Genomic DNA, 11,646 nt, shown 5'->3' with positions numbered 1-11,646 from the left:
ACCTAATAGAGTTGACGTGAGAAAGACATGTAAATGTGTTACTTTACATGCTTCCGTCTGGCTATGTGTTCCAAATGGAAAAGCAAGTCTTTGCAGTCACATGTTTCAATTTCAGTTGAGATCAACATCACAAATGGAGCTAATGCTATTCCGCTAATGCTTATCTATCCTAATATAAGACCTATGTAACTTATTCCGTTTAGCTCGTAAACTGTTGAATCGATCTGTGTACAAAATTCTTCTCTGGTATCTGAACTTCTGTCTTGTTTGTGCAGATTTGATGGAGCCATATTGAGATCAGCATTCTTAATTCAAAGCAACTCTGATTCCAATGGCGTGGAGTTCTCAGAAGATGTTATCACCTTATCTACAAGACAATCTACATTGCTTCACCTGGTGGTGGTCGTGTCTATTGTTTCAGTTAATTAGTGTAACGTGTATGTGAATGTTTCCTGCCTGAGAGTGTCACATTGAAGTTACCAGTGCTTAACAGTTGGCAGCGGTCATGTCTATGTTGTTATTCCAGGGCACCGGACAAATCATACCTTTCTTGGCCTCTGGCTAAGATCAAGTGTAGTATCTGTTCTTATCAGTTTAATATCTGATATTGTAGCCTACGGGTGCATGATATTAAATTAATCTTTTGTGGGGGAGTTCTCAGCAGCTTGCCGCTGGGTTTCTCAAGCGTCGACATTGCGTTGCACCACAGCTCTGGCCAGCGCACCCCAACCAAAACTGAAAAACAAACATGTTAAGTTGTGGCTCCATTGCAAGATTGGAGCAGCAGATAGTTACATATTACTCTGAAGAGATGTTTCATTCAAGGTAAAACGGCAAACTTCATCTTTCTTTGTACCTAGAACACCTACAGTAATAGATCATATGCTTATTTCCCGCATCAGAAAATCACATGTTTATTGCACATCCGGAAGGAATCAAGAGAGCATTATTCTTCACGCGGGTGGCCTGGCAGCTACTAAATTCTAGCCTACAGCCAAAACAAGCCCGATCTAGTTGCTTCAATGCAAAAGTTCCTTCCCAAAGAGCCCAGCGATGGCTCGCCCAGGGTCTTCTTGCTTCACCAAGGATTCTCCTACCAAAACCTACATTGTCGACATACACGCTTGTGTCAAATGAGGTTCAAGGCAGTCAAAGAATTAAAATAACTAGAGAAGCAAATATAAGCTGTCCTTTCGGTAAAGCTATCATTTATATCCGACTAAATCTCACGGTTTTTTGATAGCATTTATATTTTATGGGACAAAACTGATGACATTGGAAGAAAAAAATAATGCTTTTCAAAATCATGCATGAAAAGTTTCAGTAATCCAAAAGCAATCTGGTGACTTACAGCAGAGACGCCAGCATTCTGCACATAAGCAACGTCGTCTGGGTTGAATAGCCCAGATTCACCAACAACCTGAAAATACATAAAGGTTGGGGAAATAGTTCAGCAAAAAACCAACAATGAGCATTTGACATGACAAAGTAGAATGGCCCTTGCAACAAAAGAAGCGGATATATGTCTGACTTGAAGGGGCATGCAACATTCAGCATGACAACAACGATAGAACTTCAGATAATACCAAGATAACTGTGTAGAGTTTGGTCAGGGTGGCATAATAGTTCCTGTTTTACTTTTACTGTAAAACTTGTCTTCCAAATACATTCAGACAGTAATCCAAGTGACTGGATGTTTATGGGTTCAACAGACTTAAACAAATACGACATTTAAGGGCTTTGATGTCATATAAAGTTTTTTGAAGAAGTTAATTACTGTATGCCTGCGAACATTCAGTCATGCCTTCCAATTAGAGCACAAATATTAAGGGACTACCGAATGTTTTTTCTTCAGTCAAAGCACATACATGCATATAAAACTTGACAAAAAGAAGTCACACATTAGCATCAGAAATTACCAATATTCCCTTCTCCCTGATAGCATTGCCATGCTTCTCCAACAACGTCTTCGTGTTCGAAGTATCCACTATAAATGTTTCTGCATCATAAATAAATTTCGACATAATAAGAAAAACGATTATAAGCCGTACAAGGGACAGTTCTTGACTCAGATAAATGCAAATGTGGCATCAAAATTCTAGAATAAAAATAACATACTTAACATAGCAGTACGTTTACTCAACTACTGAATGAAATGAGCACTAGAAGAATCTCATACCAAGGCTGCGGTTGTTAATGCCAATAAGCTGAACATCATCTATCCTCAGGACACGCTCCATCTCATTTTCATCATGGACCTAAAATCAGAGAGAAACTTAGTTTTCTGCAGACTAAAGATCAAATCATATGGAAGGAGTACATCAATAAAGACAAAATGAAGGATATGTGAAACCTCAATAAGAGCTGTCAATCCCAACTCCTTGCATATCCGGAGCAAATATTTCAAGTCCATATCAGTTAGTACAGCAGCAATGAGTAGAACTGCATCAGCACCAATCGAGCGGGCATAATAGATCTGCCATTCATCAATGACAAACTCTTTGCATAGAAGGGGGCACTACATTAACAATAGATACAACGGTACAATGAGAAAAAATGGCAACCCAGAACAATCCTCTACACATGTAAAGTTTATCCATCTATCATTACCTTCACTCCTGCTTTGCGCACCTTCCGAAGATTCTCAAAACTTCCCTGTAGAATCAAATACATTTTTAGCTTGCTCAGCAAATACAACATCTAAGATCGCAAGACACAGATACAGTTTCAAACGACGAACCTGAAAGTACTTCTCATCAGTCAAGATGCTCAAGCAAGCAGCTCCATGCTTTTCATAAGCTTGAGCAATTTCAACCTACAACAATTTTCCAAACTAATTATTTAACTATCTCTGAAATTACCAGAGCTCATGGCAGCTATGAAGGAGACCAGAACTCACAGGATCAAAGTTCTCCCTGATCACGCCCCTACTTGGTGATGCCTTCTTGACCTCAGCAATCAACGCTGGTACCCCATTACGCTTGTAAGCTGCTGCCAAAGCACCATAGAAGTCTCTTGTAGGAGGAGCCTTCACTGCAGACTCAATCACCTCCTTTAGAGGATTCCTGGCAAGCCCCTGTGGAAGAACATTAACACCCATCATATATAACAAGCCATACCCCCCTAACATTATAAGAAGCATGTACAAGTGTATGCCATTTGGTGCTTCACAGTTGAACTACAACATATTGTTGAACATCATGACGCCATCATGTAACTTAGTTGGCCTTGTTGTCCTTCATACCTCACCATGTATCACGTGGACGTACAAGTACAAATTTACGAATTACTTCTACATCTGTATGTGTGTTATTGCTTTTCTTTGATAAGCACTAATGTGAAGAGAATCTGAATCAATCCATACTGAGGGATCTGCGATGATGATCTTCAGAAGCACTAATGCACATGAATATTGAATACTAGTTCATCACTAATTCGATCATACGCGTATACTGAAGATCCTACATTAAAGGTGTCTTTTCTAGGGATGTTTAAAAGGAGCCTCTTAACACCATTGGGTGTAGGATATCTGGACTCTGTATGATTTTTAATGTTATAGGCGTAACACTGTGAGTGTTTTCAGTTAAGACTACATATAAGGGTATGGGCTCTTGACAAAAACAAGCGATCCATGTGTATGGATTTCAATCAAGTCATTTCATATTTGAAATCTGGCAATAAATTTACATATTTCGACCTATGAAAGGACCATAATTGTATTCTTTATAGAGGGTGGGCCATCATTGTATTCCGTAGTAAAGTAAGACCCAATCCAAATATAAGTATGAGAGAGCAATAAAAGCATACCTCAGCCACTTCGATCTCCTTGTCCCAGATGATCTTCTCGAGGATGTTGCGCGGCGCCCCCATCTCCTCCTCGATCTCCTTCATGGAGGCGGTGGGGCGGCGGTGCCGGCGGATGCGGACCCCCTGGCTGGCCGCGGCGTCGTCCCACTGCGCCGGCTCCGCCGCACCCAGCATCTCGTCCCGCGCCAGCGCCTGAACGGTGTTCTGGAGACAAACAGCAGATGAGAAATCCTCTTTGTGTAAGAGAGCAGCTGATCGAACTCTGAATTCGTGCCCCGAGAATCAGTGATCCAAGCAAGCTGGGATGGAGACCAAAATCAAACGGATCCGGCCAGGTGGGCAGCGCAGAGCTTTTCCTCTGAAAACGGTGCAGATAGGGGGACAGGTGAAATAAACAGAGCAGACAGCACCTTGGGGCGGGAGCGGAGAGGGTGAGCACGGGTGGAGGCGGAGGAAGCGACGACTCGCGACGGCAGAGGGGAGCGGCCGGAGGCGGCGGCGCGGATGGGAGCGGCCCTAAGCTTTGGCGCGCTGAGGGCGGCTTCCATTTACGCCCAAAGGTGGCCGGGGGTGGGTGGGGGTTGGTAGGGTGCGGGTTTGTCGGCGATTTGCGGGGGTGGGCTTCGTCGCAGGTGAGGTTTTATAGCAGGGACGAACGGCGGGAACGGGACGGCGGCGGCGGGTCAGCAACGGTCGGAGCCGGGTGATGCCGATGGGCTCAGAGCTAAATTGGGCAAGTCATGGAATGATGGAAACGAAAGCAGCACGCGTTCCACGCGCCGTCTGCCCGATCTGCCACGAGCGACGCATCGCAACGCCGAAAAGGGTCCGTCATCCACCTCCCACCTGCGGAGATTTCGTGTCCCATTCCTGTGCCTTTACATTTTTTTTCCGAGAACACACTACAACGCTGACGCTCACAAACACGCACACCCTACCCCTATGAGCACCTCCGAGGGACTGAGCCGGCATATCTTGAGGTTGACGAAGTCACCACTGGCGCCTCGCTGTTGACGGGCACGTCACCTACCACTGAAAGCATAGCGCCGATTAAATCCTAAAATAAATCCAGGTAAATGCAAACACCCAGGTTTAAGTCGTCAAGTCTAGGACTTGAACCTGGGTGGGCTGGTTCCACCACAAGGGACCTAACCACAAGAGCCAAGCTATGTTTGCTGTGCCTTTACATTTTGTTTCTATATGCTACACCCTCCTATTTAAAATATAAGTGTCACGAGAGAACCAACCTAAGGTTGGATGGTTCGCACGGTGGTTATACGTGTTTATCAAAAAAAGTGTCACAAGTTTAATTTAAATTTAAACTAATTTAAACTAAAACTGCGATAATTATTATGGATCCGAGGGAGTATGATAGTGCCACTTCGACCAATCCCCACGACCCACCGCCCTGCATCGAGCGCAGAGGATTTCTTGCGGCGAGGCGTCTCGAGCAGAGTCTCAGCGTCACCCGTGCGGCCGATGGCGTACGCGGTTGCTGGTCGATGCCCTGGGCCGTGTGAGTGGTAGGACGGTGGCGGGGGCTGCTTCATGTGCTCACGCATCAAATCTTGAAGGCCAGATCTTGCTCTTCACACGAGCCCTCTCCTTTCGGTGGGTGTTGGCTTTGATACTTGCTAGGGATATGGTGGTGTAAGCTGAGGCCAGGAGAAATCACTAGTCCCATGTGAACAATGGTAACAACGTTTTTTGGGCGACCCTTACCTTCATGGAAGCATTGTTGAGATCCCATCGCACCCACCCCTTCCCACCGTCCTAGGTGAAAGCCCAAATTTTCCTTCGAATTGGACGACGCCGATGTTGTGGGTGTCGTTTCCTCCTTGGAGGCGTCGTCTGATGTACGGTGGTGCAGCAGGCGAGTGGTGCTATGGTTGGTAGGAGTCTAACGGTGATGTGGTCCTGGTGCTGGTGGCGGCGGGAAGGTTGGAGTGGAATTGTGACCGTCTTCAATTGGGATCTCTGTTGCTGATGCTTGTCGGGAGGGGGCAGGGTTATCCTTCCTGGTGATAACACCATGGTAGTTGGAATGGCTCCTTGGGCTCATCACTTCATTCATTCCATACGCTTGTTGTTGTTGTCGTCGTCTTTGCTAAGCATCTCTACATCTTCGTGCACGGCGCCTGCTCCCCGGTTTACCCTCTTCGTCTTGGGTTCTGAAGCTACTTGATGTGCTGATGTGCTCGTCACAGCAAAGTGGTCAGTGTGTGGTCTGATCTTTTGGTTGTCTCTTGCAGTGCACATATCCTAGTTCTAGGGTGAAAGTCTCCTTCGTCTGACTACGCCCTTCGAGCTAGGGTGAGGGGTTAAGTTCCCTCTTTGGCGATGGGGTGGTGTATTTCCTTAGGCATCTGGACCCATTTTTGTGTGATGCCCTCATGTTTACTAGGTGACACTGTCCTGTTAGTATGCTTTCTGCTTTGCGTTTGAGTGCGGAGGACATCATCTTCTTCAGTTTGCGTTTCTTCTTCTTACTTTTTTGTGTGCCTGGGTTCTTGTTGTGTTGTAAGCTATTTTCCGTGCGTCCTGTTAAATATAATTGCTTGATCTCTTCCATCAGATTGATATTTTGGTTGAACTGACTAGAGCAGGCAATTTCACATGATATCAGAGCTATAAGGTCGTAGGTTCAAATACTAGCCAACGCAATATTAAAAATAAATATTTGTGGAATCCATAAAAAAAAAATCAAATGATTCACGTCTAAGGCCGCCCGTACGAGATATAAAAGAAAAAGAAAAACTCACCGACCTAGGGGAGGTGTTGAATATAATTGCATAATAATCACTTCCATCATATCAATCTTTTGGCTGAACTGGCTAGAGCATGTAATTTCCAGACGGTTTTCGGCATTACTTGTCAACTGATTCATGCTAGCTGCACTAATACTTGTGATTTTGCATAGTTTCTCTACACCACTTGCTTCGATTCCTAGTGGGTAAAGGTTTAAAAGACGAACAACAATTTGGCGCGAAAGCTTCACCTCTTCCAAGCCGTAACAATGTACGGTAGCCCCTGCATTTTTACAGTCAACGAAGCTAGCTGTTGCGATGGTGAGTACTCTCCCTTACCGACAGCTAGCACAGAGGTGACCGTTTGGAAACGGCTAGCTCCACTTGCCGCCTCTCCGGCATCGGATTCCCACGCGCACACGCACGCGACTTTTCTGCCGTCTGTGCTGCGTTCGCTCTGATCAGTTCCCTAGCTCTACTCCTCCGCGAGAACCATATCGTGCAAAGTGCTTCCGAAGTTCAGAGAACAGAGTGAATTGCTGCTCAGAGTGAAGTTCAGTATTTTCTTTGTCGCCAGTCGCCGCACTGCAGCGCAATCCAAGCTCGGCTCGACTCTGAATGAACTGTAATCCAGACGGGGCCTCCCGAACCAGAAAGCCCAGCAGATTTTAATCAAGAGCTTCAGTTAATCGAAACGAACAGAGACGAACTTCTCAGACAGAACAGAGACAAAATTCTGTGACAATCAAGTCTTCAGTTCACTGTATATTAGTGGTCGGTTACACGGGGAACCATTTCGATTCCCTACTGCTATACTCCTGTCGCTACAATGTTGCTCGAACATAAAAGTAATTGCTTAGAGTTACAGACGTAAGTAAGGGCTTCAATCTCGCTTAGAGAAGAAAATCAAATCAGGGAGACAAATCAGAGTTACAGCAAAAAAGAAGGGCCCAGTTCAGGCGATGGCGACGGCCGTGAGCCTGCGGGCGGCTGCCGGCTTCGGCGAGGGCGGCAGGCGGGAGCTGAAGTCCCGGTACCGGAACGCGGCGTCGGCGCCCTCGTCGCTGTCCTCGCTGCCGCCGTCGTCGAAGTTGAGCGCGTAGCTGAGCGGGTCGTACCTGAACTCGCCCGTGGCGGCCACCCGTCTCCTCCACTTGGCCCTGCCGCCGCCGCCGCCGGTCTGCGGCCTCTCGCCGTCGCTGCCGGGCGAGCCGAAGCAGCCGCACACGGTGGTCCGCAGCTTGTGGCGCAGGGACGGGGGTGAGTAGGCCGACGTCGACGACTCCGCGTCCATAGTTGAAGGTACAAGAAGCTGGTGTACTGGCGATGTGGCTGTGTGTGTGGAGGTGTGTATGACTGAGCTGCGTGGAGACGACGGGGGCAGGTCGAGGCTATATAGGGAGAGATGGCAAAAAGACGGATAAGGACAGTGACGGCGGCGTGAAGGGGAGGAGACGCGCAGGCGGCGCGGAGGATGGAGAAAGCAAGCTGCGCCGTCGTCGGGCGCGCGTGCAGGTCGACGTCGGAGGGCAGTCTGGGGATTTGGCGTGAGGGAGCCGTTAACGGTCGGTCCTCGCGCGCGCTAGCTGGACGATGGCAAGCTGTCTCGCACGCATGGGCCGCCGTTAACGGTAAGGGCATCTCCAGCGACCCTTTGCGTCCGGCGTGACCGGAAATGCGTCTGGGGCCTGTTCCAGCGGGGCGACGCAAAATGACTGGGCCATTCACGGAGACGAAAACCTGGCCCAAATATGCGCCAGGTTTGCGTCTCGGTGGACGCTCGGCGGACGCGCAAAGTATCCGCTCACTTCCCCACCGCGCCCGCCTGGTAGCGAGTCTGCATCGAGGGCATCGATTCAGGCGGTCAGCGCTTCCGCGTCTGCGCCACAGCCTTCGCCATGAAGGAATAATATACTTGCACATGACGTGCCTAGAGTGTCTACAACTATCAGATCATTGGGCATTGTGTGCATAGCTGCTAGTTGCTCTGTTAAAGCTGCAATCAGCTCCAGTAGATAGGATCCATGATGAGTTCATGATCTGGCTCAGTGTAAGAGTCGGAGGGAGGGAGGGAGTGAGTGAGTCTGTGAGTGAGTGAGAACCTAGAGCGAGAGGAGGTCTTAGGTGTGGAATGGACTGGTACGTGTTAGGTTAAACTGATCGTTAGTAATCAGGCTTAACTTCTTGTAATTTGTTTCCTTCTTCTATAAAAATATGGCACGCGTTTTGCATGCTCTCAAGAAGGAAAGCTGTAATCAGCTCTCTAAATGTGCAGTGTTGCAAATTGTTGTTAGTGACTTGCTTATAAGTAATAAATAAAGCCTCCAATTTTATCGAATAACACTAGTTTATTGTTTTGTGCCGAAGTTTACGCAAGATTTTTTTTCATAAGTATTCTAGGATAGTTTGCCGATCTACCTACACACATATTTATCTGCCTATTTTTGTTTCCAACCTGAGTCTACCCCATTTCCGTACCGAATCTGCGGTTTGACATACCTGCATTCAAATCCATAACCGATCACTATCTGCTCCGATCCAAATCCAGCAGAAAAACATGGCTGGGGATATGATAAGAACAAAAAACGATCCCATTATATACCCCTGTCAAGGTGTGAGGCAAGACCAAAGGTTAATTACTCGGCTCGAGCTAGTCGAGGTTTAATTACTAGAGCTTTTCAGTATGGGGACATGATGTGATCCATGGCCAGCAGTACACATCACTGGGCAGAGATTGAACATCGCATGTATTTCTGTCGCCTTAAATGTGTATGATGTCTGATCTCTGCAAAGTAGCTAGTACTAACACTCCTCAGCTGAACTTTCTAACAAGGTACGCATGTATGCATAGGAAAAGAAACCGTTTCTATTTAAATTGCATAGTTAATCACTGGACACTTTTAGAAAGACAATGGCCAAAAATAAAAACAAGGCCCCAAAAACATGTGGGTGCCGTTGCTAAAATATTCTAATGTCAGCAAGGAACCTCTGAAACATGCTCAAGAAGCTCCCCAATCATGCAAGGGGTGTATAGATATAATTCGTATATGCCATTCGTAGGCGACCTGTCGTACTTCTTCGGGCGCATTTTACCTAGATATTGAACTTTTGAGCTTTTCAAGTGATAAGCCACTGCTATTAATGATGCTAATCCCAGAAAAACAACCTCTTTGTAGGGGTGAAACCCGAGGAATGTGATGCTGCTGCAGCAAGTATCATAATGTTCAATATTTAGAAAAATTTCATCGTCAGTGTTTCATCCCTCACTCGTTGCCATTTGGTTGTTTTCTTTTTGTACCCCTTCTTCTTTATCGTACTCGTCCTCTTCTAGTTCTTCTTCATCCACCTCTACGTCTGCAACTTTCTCTTCCTCTTTCTTTTCTTTTTCATCATCATCATCATCATTGTCGTTGACGTCATCATCATTGTAATAATCATAATAACAATGAAGATAATCGACATCATCAGTTACGGTCCATGTTTTGTCAAAACCCTGGATATCGCGTAACCGAACCATTGACAATGGCTCAATATCAATATCGTGCTTCAACACCCAATCTATCTGCCTACTTGATTCTCTGAGGCTCCAAACCCGAAGCTGACATGTAGCATGTATCGTTGCAAGGTACAACCCGTTTCTAGATTTTCCAAGAAACTGCCCATTTTCCTGAGTATCTATGGGCGCTTTTATTAATTGGTATTTGCAATCTGACAAAGACAACCTGCATGCACAAATATTAGGTCCTCCCAAAGAAATGTCACGTGTGCCAATGTTGTAGTAATGCAATGCTTGTATAGAAATATTGATTGACATGCAAGAGAAACATTAATGGTGGAAGAATTGGAAAAGCAAGTATGCGAAGATGTATACCTCACAACAAGCGCGTCATCATTGCAATGGACGTAGAGTGATCCTTGCCAATACGCACTGTAGCTCCATCTTGGCCCCATCTGGTGCCGCCAACCCATATATATGTACTGCAATGGATCTAGTCGTAAACTAGTCATTGTCCCCGAGCCGTCACCTTCACGGATAAACGACCTCTTCTTCCATTGTCTTGTGTTGGATGAGAATACATTTAATGTCCACAAGGATGGTGGCCATTGAACTTGCGGCGATTCTAATCTCGTCGAGAAGTCACTCTTTTGCGGTGAGTTCAAGACTAGTTTCTCAGGCGCTCGTGGAATCGAGAACACCTCATAGTGCGGTGAGGCGGCAGGGTCAAACACAAGATGTGGATTAGCATTCTCCTCTTTCCAGGCGACACATTCCCACCGTCTCGTGGTGGGGTTGACCACGTAGAGCGACCTCATGAAATCATGGGTTAACAAGAGACCATTACAGTGGCCCATGAATGTGTGATATCCAAGGCGGAAAAATGGCAAGAAGCCGAGATTGATCTCGTCTTGCGCAGATGGGCGGGCAAACAAGTGCGAGGGTCCATAGTCGACGTAGTTGATAAAGAGGCCGCCCACAGAGTGCGGGAATAGGTCCGGGAGCACCAGCTGGTGGGTGTCGACGACGGCGAGCCATGCTTTGCGCACGCCGCGGGATGCGCCAACGTCGCGCGGCGGGAGGCGGCGCAGGATGTTGGCGAGCACATCGTCTGGTAGTCATATATGTTTAACTTATCATCTAAATTTATAAGGTAAGATCATGCATTAGACATGATCCACTTATTTCTCATTAATCACTTCTTTATTATACCTCTAATCACACTCATCTAGAGTCTTAGGGTTTATGATCATTACCCAATTTGTAATGATCAAAGTATTGGTCCCATAATGGTTCATTGGTGAAACATGGTTCTCCTCTCCAAGATCAAGTATTGGTCCATATACTTGAGTATACACATGTAGCTTGAACTCTCTAGGATAGGTAGGGTTCCTCCAGGGTTTATGAGCATTACCAAGGTGTAATGATCACAACACTTGCCTCTCTTGAATCACAAGTAAAATAGGTTCTCACTCACCATCAAGTGTTGTCTAGGTCAAGTAGGGTTTAGTACTTGACTTATATTTCTTATAGCATTAGTTAGTACCAACAACTACCTCACTTGGATAAGATTTGAATGTCAATCTAGGTTTTACT

The 11,646-nt window shown here is 46.2% G+C and overlaps 2 protein-coding genes and 1 non-coding gene across 3 annotated transcripts; 1 reads left to right on the top strand and 2 right to left on the bottom strand.

Moving 5' to 3' along the window:
- Positions 1 to 541: 541 nt before the first annotated feature.
- LOC124685611 lies at positions 542 to 729 on the top strand. The gene has a single exon (XR_006997588.1). It is a non-coding gene; the product is annotated as a U2 spliceosomal RNA (small nuclear RNA).
- Positions 730 to 736: 7 nt separating this feature from the next.
- On the bottom strand, positions 737 to 4,355 carry LOC124650990 (indole-3-glycerol phosphate synthase, chloroplastic-like). The gene is made up of 10 exons (XM_047190187.1): positions 4,131 to 4,355; positions 3,808 to 4,011; positions 2,900 to 3,076; positions 2,741 to 2,815; positions 2,611 to 2,655; positions 2,354 to 2,518; positions 2,180 to 2,258; positions 1,920 to 1,999; positions 1,352 to 1,420; positions 737 to 1,103 (listed from the first exon to the last, which is right to left on the bottom strand). The coding sequence occupies exons 1-10, from the start codon at positions 4,353 to 4,355 to the stop codon at positions 1,020 to 1,022; spliced, it is 1,203 nt and encodes a 400-aa protein (XP_047046143.1). The 3' UTR covers positions 737 to 1,019.
- Positions 4,356 to 7,291: 2,936 nt separating this feature from the next.
- Positions 7,292 to 7,905, bottom strand: LOC124665294. Its single transcript, XM_047202741.1, has one exon. It carries the CDS (start codon positions 7,846 to 7,848, stop codon positions 7,510 to 7,512), a length of 339 nt encoding a protein of 112 aa, XP_047058697.1. The 5' UTR covers positions 7,849 to 7,905; the 3' UTR covers positions 7,292 to 7,509.
- Positions 7,906 to 11,646: the final 3,741 nt, after the last annotated feature.

This window comes from Lolium rigidum, chromosome 1 (genome assembly GCF_022539505.1).
Source record: "Lolium rigidum isolate FL_2022 chromosome 1, APGP_CSIRO_Lrig_0.1, whole genome shotgun sequence".
NCBI classification, from domain to species: Eukaryota; Viridiplantae; Streptophyta; class Magnoliopsida; order Poales; family Poaceae; genus Lolium; species Lolium rigidum.
This window is presented reverse-complemented; position numbering and strand designations above follow the sequence as displayed.

Coding starts and splice junctions, on each gene's coding strand:
- LOC124665294 (XM_047202741.1), bottom strand. CDS start 7,848: ATGGACGCGGAGTCGTCGACGTCGGCCTACTCACCCCCGTCCCTGCGC.
- LOC124650990 (XM_047190187.1), bottom strand. CDS start 4,355: ATGGAAGCCGCCCTCAGCGCGCCAAAGCTTAGGGCCGCTCCCATCCGC. Junction 2,656..2,740: donor CTGATGAGAAGTACTTTCAG/GTTCGTCGTTTG, acceptor TTGATTCTACAG/GGAAGTTTTGAGAATCTTCG. Junction 2,000..2,179: donor CATTAACAACCGCAGCCTTG/GTATGAGATTCT, acceptor TTTATGATGCAG/AAACATTTATAGTGGATACT.